At 49.5% G+C, this 14,598-nt stretch overlaps 1 protein-coding gene and 1 long non-coding RNA gene across 3 annotated transcripts in view; one reads left to right on the top strand and one right to left on the bottom strand.

Annotated features, from left to right (window-relative positions):
- SLC25A47 (solute carrier family 25 member 47) overlaps positions 1–14,598 on the bottom strand; it is a 101,410-nt gene that overhangs the window by 21,757 nt on the left and 65,055 nt on the right. For both annotated transcript variants that reach the window (XM_069208327.1, XM_069208328.1), the window contains exon 4: positions 14,333–14,515. In XM_069208327.1, the coding sequence (XP_069064428.1) occupies positions 14,333–14,515 (183 nt within the window). The remainder of the gene's footprint in view (positions 1–14,332; positions 14,516–14,598) is intronic.
- The window catches only part of LOC138260137 (uncharacterized), a 34,431-nt gene that overhangs the window by 3,178 nt on the left and 16,655 nt on the right, over positions 1–14,598 (top strand). The gene's annotated exons all lie outside the window — the stretch shown is intronic.

Here is a 14,598-nt window from a genome sequence, read left to right as displayed (position 1 = left end):
ATATCTGTGTGTAGGTCAGCCATAATGGCTTCCCAACTGCTGGCTATTGGGTGTCTGCATAGACTCATGGCATGCTCTCTGCCTGTACAAGGCAACACTCTCAGCCTGCACCCAATTAGTGAATAACTGTAACCAAGCTATGAGATGAGGAGGGTCACGCGATTTCTATCCGTGGATGATCAGTCTTTAGGTTAACAATAAACCCAAATCAATAAATCAGGATGTGACTTTATGTTTCATACTCCTATGATATAATCCTAACACACATACTTCCCACATGTGGGAAAGTGCTCTGTCAATACAATGTATTAGGCAACGCATTACTCCTCTCCAATATCTGTGTATGTGGGGGCAAGCCCAGAGCATATGTACAATATCCGCATTCACTAGGTCACAGCGGTGGCAGGCAGCATATGCGTAGTAAAAAAAATCTGTTTATGTTAGCGGGGGTGAGGTAGGCCCTGTGCAAAATATACGGCTGAATCAATCGAAACCCGGCATTGCGGTGTATGTGAACAGGGCCCTCCAACAGGGCAGACCATTCCCTGTCTGAACAGGGGTGGTTAAGGTCCACATCCCACTGCTCACGAAGAGATGCAAGTGTTGGCACTCTGTGCGAGCGCAAAGATCCAACCAGCCAGCGTACCAAATGTCTCCCCGACCTAAAATATGAAGGTACTGTATGGTTATATGCATAGGGGCCTCACCAGACATGTTCCCCCCATCTTTGCCCCTGTGCTCCAATTAGGGACGTGTGCAGAAGAAATTGTTCAGAGGGGGTGCCATCCTCATCTACCAGTGTCTCGTAAGATATAAGTATCCTGTGTCTATAGAGATCACCCACTGATTGGATTCCTACTTCAACCTAAGCAGATAGTTCTGTCATGGTGGGGAAGTGCCGTCTGCACGGTGTGCCCAAATGTGCTAGAGCTGGCTCCAGTGGCGGTTTGCTGGGTGCACAAGGGGCGGGGCGGCACGCTGAGGGTGGAGGGGGGGAATAAAAATATAATTAAGAAATGAAGAAAAAAAAACTTACCTCCTCTGTCGCATCCCATCCCGTCGCTCCTTTGTTGGCTGCAGGCACAAGATCCCAGCCTGCCCAGCGGCCAATCCTGACGCTGCTCTCAGCAATGTCAGGATTGGCTGGGAGCGCACAGCCAGGGCGCTCCCAGGCAGACTGGGAGCCTGTGCAGGCTCTGTCCAGGCCAGCAACCGTGTTGCTGGGCTGGAGAGAGCCCTGTGCGCATGTGTGTTTGGCCGGCCCAGGAGGGTCAGACAAACAAACATGCTCAGTGAGGGGGAGTGCTGGGCACTCCCCCTCATTGCACGTCACCCCGCGACCCTGCCCATTTCAAAGAAAAGGATAATATACATAGTTTATTATCCTTTTCTTCCAAAGGTTTTGCAGCTGCGGATGCTGGCAGGGGGGGGGGGGGGGCAACGCTCCTCCGCCCTAATGGAGGAGATGCCCCTGGCTGGTGCATAAAGTACAATTGACTTCGAGAGAAAAAGGCTGCGTCTATAGCAGGGATATGCCAGCAGCAGAAGGACTGGTTTGGGCGGCAGGGGTCAGGCACAGGGGTGGAACATCTGGAAGATACTAGGAAGGCTCCAGGCTAATAGTAATGTAGCAGTATCAGTTAACTCCAAAGAGATAAGCCACGTTGCAACTCACTGAATTTGGGACACTAAGTAATAGTGCTTAAAGTTGGGAATTGCAAATCCCCTGCGGTCTGTGGGTTTGTAAAGCTTGTGGGGTGCCACATGACACCTGGAGGTGTTCCATATGAAGTTCCTAATCCCTCCTTCGAAGGAGCGGAAAAAGAAGGTGAGGTTGAAAAAGGGTAGATTAACAAAATAATACATTTTATTTTTACAGCCACTCTGCCCGCCACAGACATTTGCAAGGTCCTCCAGAAGGTCATCAATTTCCATACAGGACACAGCGGATCCGCACAGGTTCACTATGACTTTGACGCCAAGGGACGATGCGTGTGAAATCCGGTTTCACAGTGTTAGAAAACTGCGCTACGTGGGGTTTACGTCATTATCAGCAGCTGCAAGTGGGTGTTGCGTTGTTTCTCCAGCAGCAATGCGTCAATCTTCCAGCCACAATGCAAGTGGAGCATCGATTTCAGCAGTGAAGCAGGTGACGCGTCATTTATCAGCCGCTTTGCAGATGGTGCGTCGAAAATTTCCCCGCATGGTGTTCTGTGCGTGGATTTCAGCCCTTGTTCTGCCAACTTCACCTTTCAAGGGCCCAGGGACTGGATAGGGCACCACTTGGCAGGGCAGGAGTCTCAGCAGAGAGTCCAGGTGCTGGCAGAGAAAGTCTTTGATGGCCCTGAGACTTCAAAACAGGAGGCAAGCTCAGTTCAAGCCCTTGGAGATTCTTCTAAAACCGGAATGCACAACAAAGTCCAGTCTTTGTCCCCTTTCACAGGCAGAAGCACCTACTTCAGGATAGCCCAACAAAGCACAGTCACAGGCAGGAGCAGCACTTCTCCTCAGCTCTTCAGCTCTTCTCCTTGGCAGAGGTTCCTCTCGGTTGCAGATGCGAGCTTGAAGAAATCTAAAGTCTAGGGTTTTGGGTCCACTACTTATACCCCTGTCTGCCTTTGAAGTAGGCAAACTTCAAAGGAAAGTCTCTATTGTTCACAAGATCCTGCCTTGCCCAGGCCAGGTCCCAGATACACACCAGGGGGTTGGAGACTGCATTGTGTGAGGAGAGACACAGCCCATTCAGGTGTAAGTGACGACTCCTCCCTCAACTTCAGCTCAGGTGGCTCATCAGGATCTGCAGGCTACACCCCAGCTCTCTTTGTGTCACTGTCTAGAGGAGATCCACAAACAGCCCAACTGTCAGTCTGACCCAGACAGGGAATCCACAAACAGGGAGAGTCACAGAATGGTTTAAGCAAGAAAATGCCTACTTTCTAAAAGTAACATTTTCAAACTGGCAATTTAAAACCAACTTTACCAAAAGATGTATTTTTAAATTGTGAGTTCAAAGACACCAAACTCCAGACTTCCATCTACTCTCAAAGGGAAACTGCAATTTAAGAATATTGTTAACCTATGAGAGGGATAGGCCTTGTGTGAGAGGGTGGTTCTAACCATCTGGTCTGCCCTGATTTCTTTTGCTTTTTGACCACCTGGGCCCATATTTATACTTTTGTAGCGCCGCATTTGCGTCATTTTTTGACGCAAAAGCGGTGCAAACTTGCTAAATACAATTGTATTTTGTAAGTTTTTGCCGTTTTTGCGTCAAAAAGCGGCACAAATGCGGCGCTAAAAAAGTATAAAAATGGGCCCTGGTTTTTTACCTTTTACTGTGAGCGAGCCTTCTAGTCAGGGACTCCCCCACAGTAAACTCATGGTAATATGGACTGCGCTTGTGTTCACTGGTTCCACCTTGCTAAGGAAAGGCTGCTCAGCAAGAGTAGGAAGCCCCGGGCTAGTTACATGTGCTCATGTGTGCACACGCAAGTGCACCCATGTCAGGGCTACACGGGGAGGGTTCGTGGTGTGTGTGCAGCCCAAGAACAGCGCTTAGGGAGCCTGGCACAGAAGGAACTATGAAGAGTGGGTGGTGACCTGGAGTAGTCCTCATCAGATGGTGTGCACAGAGGAGGGATAGTCAGTGTGCTTGCTGTATTTGTACCGTAGGGACACTCCAGTACATATCAACATCAGTCTGCTTACTGCCTTTAGGGACACTCCATTCAATGTCAATAGGAAAGAGTGGCCTAGGGCATAACTCAGGTCTCCTAGGGCCCACAGAGACCAGAGTCACACCAGTGTACACTGTAACCTGTGTGAAAAGAATGATGCAGTAGGTTACAAAAGCATAGTAGTACCTCGTATGGATCATCTAGGAATGTCATCTTTCTCTGACTCAGCTCAGGACTAGGGTCAATTACTGCTCTATCCAGCTGCCGGAGCAGGGCCTTGCACCAGTCAGCCCCTGCCAGGAAATGGGCGGAGAAGCCCTGAAAGGAATGCTAGGAAGGAGGGGCTGAGATTCAGAGCACATGTGGCCCAAGCTCCTGGATGCCGCCATTTTTTAGCTGTCCCAGAAGACTGTGCAGGAAGGAGGGGACAGGAGCAAGAAAGTGAAGTGGCACGTCTGGATTGGCTAGAGTTGCAGGTCTGCTGGACACTTCCGCTCCCACTTAAAAGGTAATGCACAGGGGAGAGCTCTCTATCTTGGCTGTGCTTCACTGCTGGACACTGAGCCTGCAGACGGGCGTCATGGACAACTGGAAAGAAGAACCCCCTGACTGCCCCCTGGGGCAGGGATTCTGCACCTGAAGGACTTCAGGCCCAGCAAGGCACAGGCCAGGGCCAGGTAAGCTGTCCCTCTTACTCCCCCTGAGGACTAATTGGGGGAAAGACTGGGCTGGCGGAAGGAGAGCGCACCGCCCAGAAGGAAAGGAGGGCACCCAGAGGAAAGATCTGGCGCAGGGAATCAGTGGGACTGGCCCCCTATCATCAGGGTCCTTTCAGGCCAGGAGGCCTAAGGAGAGTGCTCCTGGTGGCAAGGGCTCATCACCAGGAGCAAAACAACACCAGAACCTTCCAAATCGGTCCTTGGGGGCCTGAGATATCCACACTAGAAGGTCTGTGACCTTTGACCTACTGCTGAGCAAGCTGCGAAGTGTGTGGGGCTCCACCGCTGCTCCGGTCGGTGCCCCCGGGGTGGGCCAGGGCCCGGGGACTGTCTCAAACCAAACTGCTGTCGCGACTCCTGTGAAGACAAGCAGAAGGCCTGGACCCCATCCCAGGGTCCCGCAGAGAAGGAAGGTGGGGAGCGCCGTCGTGCTCCCCGTGAGAATGGTGCAAGGGCCCCTTCACCCCATCCCGGGGCCCCACCAGGAAGAAAATTAGGGAGACCTTGTCACGTCTTCCGCGAAGATTGTCCTGGGGCCCTGGACCCCATCCCCGGGCACCATGAAGAGGGAGAGGCTGGGGAGTGCTTTCACGCTTCCCAAAGTGGCAGGGGGGCCACACCCCATCCACTGGCCTGATGCAGCAGGAGAGGAGGTGCTGGCCGTGCGGGGAGCTGGCGGGAGCGTCCGGGGGTGGGCTCCCCAAACCGCTCCCCGCACCACTCACCTGACAGGTGTGTCCGGGTGGGACTGGACACCCAAAATGATGAGGGCAGCCGGGGGTGGGCTCCCTGCACTGCCCTCCAATGAGGAGGCAGCGTGACAGCAGTGTCTGGGTGGGACCAAACACCCACTTCCCAATTCAGCGGGCAGACTTGGGTGGGCTCTCTGTGCTGCCATCGCCCAGGAAATGTGGCTCAAGGCTGCAAAAACTGGAAATCTACAAAAGGAAATGCGGAGCGGCCCTCCTTGGCACAGCGAGAGAGCAGATCATTAAATATGCTTATAGCCCATAAGGCTTTAGGGGCCCAGGTCCTCCAGGACACAGTGTTCAGCTCGTGGTGGCCCGAGGAAGATGGTGCCACCACCAACCAAGTGCCCATTGTCAGGAGGAGCTGTAGGAACAGTGCAGCATCCCTCCAATGCCAAGTTTATGTCCATCACCCTAGGTTGGGCCTGGCAAGTGGGTACACTTGTCAGGTCGAATTGGTAGTTTAAAACTGCATTCACAGACACTGCAGTGGCAGGTCCGAGACATGTTTGCAAGGCTACTCATGTGGGTGACACAACCAGTGATGCAGGCCCACTAGTAGCATTTGATTTTACAGGCCCTGGGCACCTCTAGTGCACTTTACTATGGACTTACTAGTAAATCAAATGTGCCAATCATGGAAAAGCCAATTAAACATACAATTTACACAGGCATCACTTGCACTTTAGCACTGGTCAGCAGTGGTAAAGTGCCTAGAGTACCAAATACAGCAAAAACAGAGTCCAGCACACAGTCAAAACATGGGAAGCAGAGGCAAAAAAGACAGGGGATACCACGCCAAGGATGACAGGTCTGACAATCAGCATAGAGAGAGACCTAATGGACGCCATCTTCCAGAGGTATACTTCACTCGCCAACCCACTCACGGAGGTGAGCTGCTAGAGGCTCCACCACAAGTGAGAATAGTAGTGGAGAGAGTGGGTATCCCTCGTGCATGCCTGTGGCTAAGGGGATGGGGTTGGAAATAAGGGAGCCGGTCTTCACTCTGGCAGACCATAGCGTGTATAGTAAACAAACAAATCTCAGGAATCTGTCCTTGAAGCCATAATGGGGCAGTACTGCGAACAAGAGTGGCCATTCCAGAGAACCAAAGGCCCTTTCCAAATTAAGGACCAAGCAGCCAGCGCAAGGCCATGCAGCTGGGGCGCATTGCAGAATGCAGAAAAACCACCGCAGGTTGAGTGACATATTTCGGGCTGGAACAAATCCATTTTGATCCAGGTGTATTAACTTCAGAACTAAAGGTGACAGGCGGACCACTAGGATTGTCACCAGAATTTTACAGTCCCTGTTCAGTAGCACCAATGGACGGTATGAACTCAGGACTTCAGGTTTCAGCAGAGAGATGAGGAGCACCTTTGGGATAGAGATTGGGAGGTGGGATGTTTCTAATGCCTCCATATAGTGCGACTGCAAGCGGGGTATCAGCAGTGACGTGCAGGCCTTATAGAATTCTGCAGTCAGGCCGTCTGGACCCGGTATCTTGCCTGTCGCAAATGCCTGTATCGCCTTGCTTATTTTGAAAGCCGTGGTGGGGCTACCAGATTTTGCCTTCTGGACCAGGGTAATGCAGGGAAGGTGCACAGCAGACAGAAAAGTGGTGATATCCTCTGAGGTAGTCATGATATCTGACTGATACAGGGAGATGTAATGTTGCATCAATTCCCTATAGATTTCACCCTAGGTATAGAGTAAGGGTCCAGTAGCAGAGTGCAATGTTACAATGGGACAGCTGAGTTGTGCTGCTGTATCAGCCATGACAGGAGCAAGCCAACTCTATCAGCTGCAGCATGTGTTTTGGCCGGGTGGGTGGCATAGTTATGATATATTAAACGTTCAAATAGAGGCATCTGCTCTTGCCGCGCCTCTGCCAATCTCAGGCTGCCAATCGGGTCGACCCCATCTGCACCCTCCAAGTGCAGGAGCTGTCACTCAGTATGTAGAATGTCAGTGTCTAGTTGCCGGCGCATGTCCCAATGCATCCCATACAGTGCCCCGCAACGTCATTTTAAATGTGTCCCACTCACTGAATCTTGTCATAGTAGAGCCAGCATTGAGATTAAAAAAAAACTCTCAATAGCTGCAGCAACAGACGCACAAAAGGGTGGACCTTTCAATGCTGCTGGCTGAAGGCGCCACATGGGGATTGGGAGGGTACCTGCATCCCAAGCGAATTGCAGATATTGGGGATTATGATCAGATTGGGTGCGACCTAGATAGTTAATGTGGGTGACACAGGGGGTGATTCCCAATGTGCTCACTAGACTATCAATCTTCACGTGCAAGGAGTGAGGTGTAGAGTAAAAGGAGTATGCCTTGGCAGTCGCGTTGCGGCTGCACCAGATGTTGATTAGGCCCCAGCTTTGTAGCCAGATGTTAAGTGCCCGAGCATTGGAGGAGGCAGCCGTGTGGGAATGACAGATCTAATGTAGTGTTAAGCACACTGTTGAAGTCATCCCCCGTCAGCCTCTGAGTTCCACTCTAGCGTGATAGGACCCCGGAAACTGAACGCAAGAATACCCCGTGATCAGTGTTGGGGGCAATATGCTACCCACCAAAACTACCCCCTGGGTCTATGACCAACTCATCTGACGTGAATGGTCTCCCCGGCTTAACCTAAAGCAGTGCTCCACGAGCACATGAGGAGAAATCAGTGGCGAAGACTTGCTCACACCAGCATCACTGTAATTTAACTGTTTCCTGGCACGTTAAGTGAGATTCCTGTAGGAATGCAATATGTTTAGCATGTCGTCAAAGGTAAGAATGTATGGTATATCGACATTTGGGGGTATGAATGCCACGGACATTCCAGGTTAGCACACTAATGGACGTCATATTGTCGAGAGTGGGCAGAGCGATGACAAAACATAAGTAGCGAGGTAAAGTTGGGTGCCTGTGCAAGGGTGAAGTATCACCAGTGATGAGGCTGGGAGTGAGTGGGCCATGTAGCATGTACAACAATAAAACATAATGATGAAAACAGAAATAATGAATACCATACGAGTAGTGCACCAACTGTGCTCCTACCCAAACCATACAGTAACTGGCATTTAGCAAATTTTCAAAATCCATATTTGGGGGGGGGGGAGGGAAGCAGCAACACAAGATGCAACGAAACCCCTGTTTACAAAAAATAAAGAGTACCAATGCAGCTCAATAAGCAATAACAGCGAGAGCTATCAGTACCAAACCCGTGGATCAAATAATGATGGTAACACAGCAGGTCAGCCCAAGAATTGCCTGCGAGTTGAAGGATCAAGGTTAGGCATGCATTAGCTATACATGACAATGTGTGGATTAGCAGATGATGAGACATGACGAGTGGTAAGTCAAATTGTATCTTCAGCAGTTTGCGGAGTCACCTCCGGGTGGGGGCCCAAGTCTGCACAAGAGGGCCAGGTTACAGCAGAGGTTTCATCACTAGAAGAGTGGAGCAAGTCTTTTTCTGGGCTCGTATGTTGTGCCCCATTTGTGAGGGCAGCAGTATACTGAGGAGCTCGACCACACACCGTGATGATCTGTTCCAAATCAGGGACAGTCTTGGGAGCAGGGGACCAAAGAAATGTGTGGTCCCACTGGTGACCACTCAAAGGCGTGCTGGGAAAATAATTTACTATTTCAAGTCCAGTTTGAGTAGATGTCACTTCACTGCCACAAAAGACATGCATTGCCTCTGGACCACAACTGTATAATCAGGAAAAAACATGATATGAGTGTTGTCTACCTTGATCTCAGTGAGTTTCCTGGCTTCTCGCAGGATCGAATCTGTCGCAAAAATGCAGCAGTCTGAGTCCCATTGGGCGAGGCCTGGACCCGGGTGGAGGCCTCCGTGCAGGAATACAGTGTGCCTGTTCAATAGAGAAGTATTCCGATAGTGCATGTGGGGGAAGCAGCTCCTGCAGTCACTGCTCCATGTATTGCACAGTATCTCGAACTTCTGCCTTCTCTGGGAGACCTACTATGTGGATGTTATTTCTCCTAGATCTCCCATCTGCATCGTCAGCTCTCTGCTACAGTACGCTGACAGGCTTCTCCAATGTCTTTATGGAGGAGGCCATATCTTTGGATTTCAGCTGTAGGTCTGTAAGGGTCTGCTCTGCCAGTCCAACTCTGTCAACAAGCTTGCGATGGTCTGAATGCAGCAATGTGAGATCTGTGGCTACATTGTAAATTTTTGCTTCCAAGAATGTCAGAGAGTGCTCAATAGCCGCCAAGACAGTGTTTAATTTGTCTTCCAATGATGTGGGTCGGTGAGGAGGTTCCAACAGTTAAACATGCTTAGCAGATGCAGCAGGGTCAGGCGACGGGCACAGTGGTGTGCACTGGGCATTAGTACATAGGAGGCCCATTGCTGAGTGAGACCAGGGATTGTCCAGGTCAGTGGGTGCTTCTATTGCCTCACAGGAGTGGTATAGGGCTGGCAGGGCATGTGTCACTAGTGCCAGCGCTTACACAATCATATAGTGAATGGCATGATAGCGCAGATAGGTTATAACTATAAAGGGAGAGATCAGTCTCAGCTCTGGACAGCAAGTGGGCAACCTCTCCAGAAGCCCAGTTCATGGGCAGGGTGCACCGTCTGTGTCGCAGAGGGGAAGAATGGCAGAGGATAGCGCTGCACTGTGGAATGCCCCAAGTGCACCCCCTTTAATAACGGCACTGATGGTTATGTTAGGTTATCACAACTTATTAAGCGCTTGTCTACCCTAGGGTGTCTTTGTGCTGACTATTGTATACCCTAGGGTGTCTTTGTGCTGACTACCACTGAGTACAAGAGGGAGCCTAATTGTTAAAAATTCAGGTTTTAAGCTACTTTCTAAAGGAAATTAGTATAGGTAGAGCTGATGAGGGAAGGCTATTCTAGATCTTAGTGGTTCCTGTGATAAAGCTTCTGACTCCCCAGTTCAGGTTGTGGACTCTGGGAACCCTCAATAATTTGGCCCCTGAAAAACAATGCTGTCTGCTGGGGACATACCACTCAAAAGAGTGCTTCAGAAACTCAGGGTCAACATTATGTAAGGCTTTAAAGGTGGTGCAGAGAGCCTTAAATTTGATACAGCTTCTCAAAGAGAGCCAGTGTAATTGCCTAATTTCCTTGGAGACTGATATGCATTTTGAATTACCTAAAAGGAGCCTAGCTGCTGCGTTCTGCACCATTGCAGCCTGTTGAGGAGCTTTTCCTGCATGTTAACTTGGAAGCCATCACAATAATGTAATTTAGATAAAACAAAGACACTGATCACTGTCTTTCTGGTATGTGCTGGGTGAAAGGAAGTATTTCTCAATCATCCTGCGCAGATAGAAGCAGGAGACCCTAGTGTTCACTTGCTAGCCAAAGTTTAACCTTTCGTCCATTAGAACATGTATATTTTTAGCTTTGTTCACTGGGATGGGGAAAGGCCCAGTTCTTCTGGCTACCATGTATGGGATCAGACAGGAGAGAGGTTCCCGAACAGAACAACCTTGGTTTCATTTTAATTAAGTTTTAGACAGTGTCTGTTCATCCACGACCTGATTGCCAACATGCAGTCATGTAAATGAGTGGATACCTCATTACCGTTGACAGAACGATTTGTGTATCGTCAGCATTGGAGGACAAGGAAAGGCAAAAAGATGTAACTAACGTGGCCAGTGCTCTAATATACATATTAAACACTGTAGGCCTGACAGATGATCCTTGTGGAACCTAGCATGGAAGAGAGAAAGGGGAAGATTTGAATTGACCCAGTGCTACTGATTGTTGCCTTTCTGAGAGAAAAGAGGTAAGTAAGGTTAGGGAATTGGCCTTGATTCCTAGAACGCTGAGATGGTCGATCAGCATCCTGTGATCTACTGTGTTGAACGCTGCAGACAAATTAAGGAGAATAAGTGCTGCAGCTCCTCCTCTATCCAAAGCTACCCTGATTTCTTCTGTGGCCTTAATCAGGGCTGACTCTGTGCTGTGCCCGACCAAAAACCACATGGTGGAGGCAGAGAAAGTTACACTTCTGTGGCGCCAACAGAGATCAGCGTGACAATAGAGCAAGGAGGTATTTTCACATGTAGGAACAAGCCTTGCCTGTGGGGTGAGATCAACGCTCCTACGCTCAGGAGATGTATTAGGGAGTGTAAGGGCCACCTTAGGCAGTCAGGTCCAAAACGCAGGGCTAACAACTGAGGTGGATAGGCCGGAATGGTCACACGCGGTCTCTTGAGTACCGCAAGCAGCGGCAGAAGTTAGGTCAGAATCAGGACCTGACCCCCTGCCAAGGTTGAAGACAGATGGGGAGGGCCCAAACTAGTTTAAGAAGACTGCCAGGTTGGTGGGGGGCACAAACACAGTATGCGTCACTGTCCTAGAGGGGAGCTACTTGGGCCCTCATGGGAGGAGCAGCTGGCAGCAGGAGCTAGGCTCGATCCGAACCCCCCCCCCGGGTTCCGCCACCCTAGTATGTAGGTTCTATGCACAGGTGAGTAGAAATCGATGTGACATGAGAGGTACTGGACACATGCCCACAATCAAGTACTTCCTTCTGGGTCTGTATCATCACCAGCGGCAGAGACCAGGCCCAATCCGACCCCCGGGTCTCATCTGCTCTCATGTAACAAGATGCGAAGAGAGTAAATTGGAAGCAAAGCAAGCAGTCAGGCGACACGCACAGATTTAAACAAGCATGCACGCCACTGGTATGATTGTATCTACGACAGCGGCAGGGCCTAGGCCCGATATGGCCCCCATGCCCTACTAGTGTAGGCACTGTCAGTTGTAGGGACAAGGTGGCAGCGTCTCAGTGCTTTTGAGATCTGCAGGTAAAGTCTCCTGGCTGGAGGTGCACTGCGGACACAAGTGCCAGGGCCGGAGCCACCAGTCCCAGCAGGCAGCAGGCAGCACGCAGTCTAATTCTTTTGTGGCCAAGTCTAGGTCCTACTGGTCCCCCAGGCTTCAACCAGCCATCACTCACCAACTGGGCAACAATGGCGCACTAGCCCTCCCCCCCCCACTCACCTGTAGCACGTCTCTGGGTCAGTTGGCGTTAGCATTGCCAGCGCCCACACACGACTCTCGCCAGTACCGGTCACACACTCGTTGATGGCAATGGCATCCGTTCATCTGCAGTGCTATGCGACGTGTCGCAGCACCGCTGCCGCACCAGTTCATCGCGGCAGGCTGCCACATCCCTTAGTCCAGGAGGGCACTTCCTGGGCTGGCAGGGAGCAATGGGGGACTCCAGGCCGGCCCACCACCACATCATTAGCCACCTCTGACAGTTATGATAGATGATGGATAATGGGGTTGCTATGCAGAGCCTCCTTAGAGTGTGTCCACCATCTTGGCCCTGCTAACCATGCCCTGAGCACTGACCAGATTGGTAATCATCATTACACTGAGTTCTAGAGAGGGTCACCATCCAAAAATACACCCTGAAAATAACAAGTAAGGAGACACAGACTAAAATATCTCCCTCGACTCCCAGCGAGGGAGGGGGTAAGTAGAACTAGGATTAAAAGAGTATGAGTTAGTAGGAGTTATACCACCTTTTCCCTCTTCCTCATCGCAGTTCTAATCTAGGAGGATATGAAAGGCAATCAGCAGCATTGAATATATAGGCATATTTACCAGGAATTGGCGTAGGGCAGCGCTGCAAGCCCTTCTGCTGTGCTGCCCTACGACAATTCGAATGGGCAGAAATGCACCATATTTACAAAATACAGTGCATTTCTGTCATTCCCTGCGCTGGCGCACAAACTGCTTCCTAGCGCCAATGCGGCAATGGTGTCTGTGTTGGCAGGATTCTTTTTGTGAAAGAAGGAACACAGTCCTGCACAAAACCAATCCAGAGAGGCATTTTCCTCTTTTTGTGTGTGTTGCAAAATGCAGTTTCTCTATTAGTGCAGGCAGAGCCAGTCATTATTTTAGTAACTACCAGCAAATGTTGCATAAATTCTGAAATAGGTAATCATTAACTTGTTTGCAACAACAGTTCCATTTCTTCTACTATCTACCATTCATAAGCAGTCTCCTAAGCACACAAATTAAGTCTACATTTTTTAATCAACTCGCCTCATATCCGTAGTCCCCAAAAAAGTAGTTTCTTAAAAGGCCACATGATCTCCTCTTACAAACAAGGTTCCACGTACTACACATTTCAACCAGCTTTCTGGTAATAATGGCCCAGGTTCTATAGATAACCAAAATGGCTGCTAACGGCTTCCAATTTACAAGGGCAGCTTTCAGGTACTAATGGTTGCAGCTAAGAGGAGTAAGCATACTGGGATTTGTAGTTCCAACTTTCCTTTCATAACTAATGACCTTAAACTTCACGGGCCAGATGTACGTACCATTATTCCTGTCGCAAACAGACCGTTTGCCACGGGAAAAAAACATTTTGGTATGTTCAGACCCTATTTTGCGATTCGGTAATCTATTTACCGAATCGCAAAATAGGGTGTGCGAGTCGCAATTGGGAAGGGGCGTTCCCTTCCTAATTGCGAGTCGCAGTCCAATGCATGATTGTTTTGTGACAGCGATTGCGGTCACAAAACAATCGCAGTTTGCACCAGTCTCAAATTGGTGCTAACCCATTCGCAAAGGAGAAGGGGCCCCCATAGGACTTCTTCCCCTTTGTGAAAGCATGCAAAAACATTTTTGCCCACGGACCACTGCCTGCTCTGAAAAAATGAAAAGAAAACTTTTCATTTTTGTTTTCGAAATGCATTCCGTTTTCCTTTAAGTAAACGGCTGCATTTAAAAACAAAAAAATACTGCTTTATTTAAAAGCAGTCACGGACATGGTTGTCTGCGGACCCGAGAAGGCCACCATCCCTGTGAGTGCGGCTATTCCCAATGGGGTTGCAAATTGCAACCTACTTCATGAATATTCATGAGGTAGCTGATTTGCGACCCCATTGAGAATCTCAAACAGTGTCATTGACACTGTTATACATCTGGTTTTGCGAGTCACTAAGATTTGCAGTTTGCAGATTTGCAGTTTGCGAGTCGCAAAATCGGATCTTCGTACATGTGGCTCCACGTTCGTTGTACTATTGACTGGAAAACTGGGACCGACTGAAAGTCGCCATCAGTACACGCGGTCATCATCATCATTCGGTCATTTATGAAATATGATACGGAAAACTTGATTTAAAAAAAGAAACAAGCATTGTTTTCTCGTTTTGCTTCTAAACACACCTGTACAGCCCCGGCAGCATATCCAGATGCAAAAATATCCAACTTGGATGGTTTAACTTCCGCGTTGCCATATCGCAGCTTACATATATTGTGGAGACAGTTCCTGTATGTGCCGAATATGATGGAGGAACTTACAGAAACAGTGGAAACAGGCATGGACATTCCTTTGAAAAATCCCGAAATCTAAGAATAAGCAATGAAATGAAAGTTTTAAGTACATGAAGTATTCTGTGTGTCACCTATTTTAGGACAATATTTGCACCCTG

Source organism: Pleurodeles waltl, chromosome 9 (genome assembly GCF_031143425.1).
Source record: "Pleurodeles waltl isolate 20211129_DDA chromosome 9, aPleWal1.hap1.20221129, whole genome shotgun sequence".
NCBI classification, from domain to species: Eukaryota; Metazoa; Chordata; class Amphibia; order Caudata; family Salamandridae; genus Pleurodeles; species Pleurodeles waltl.
The sequence above is the reverse complement of the archived record's forward strand: the minus strand, read 5'-3'. Positions and strand labels throughout refer to the sequence as shown.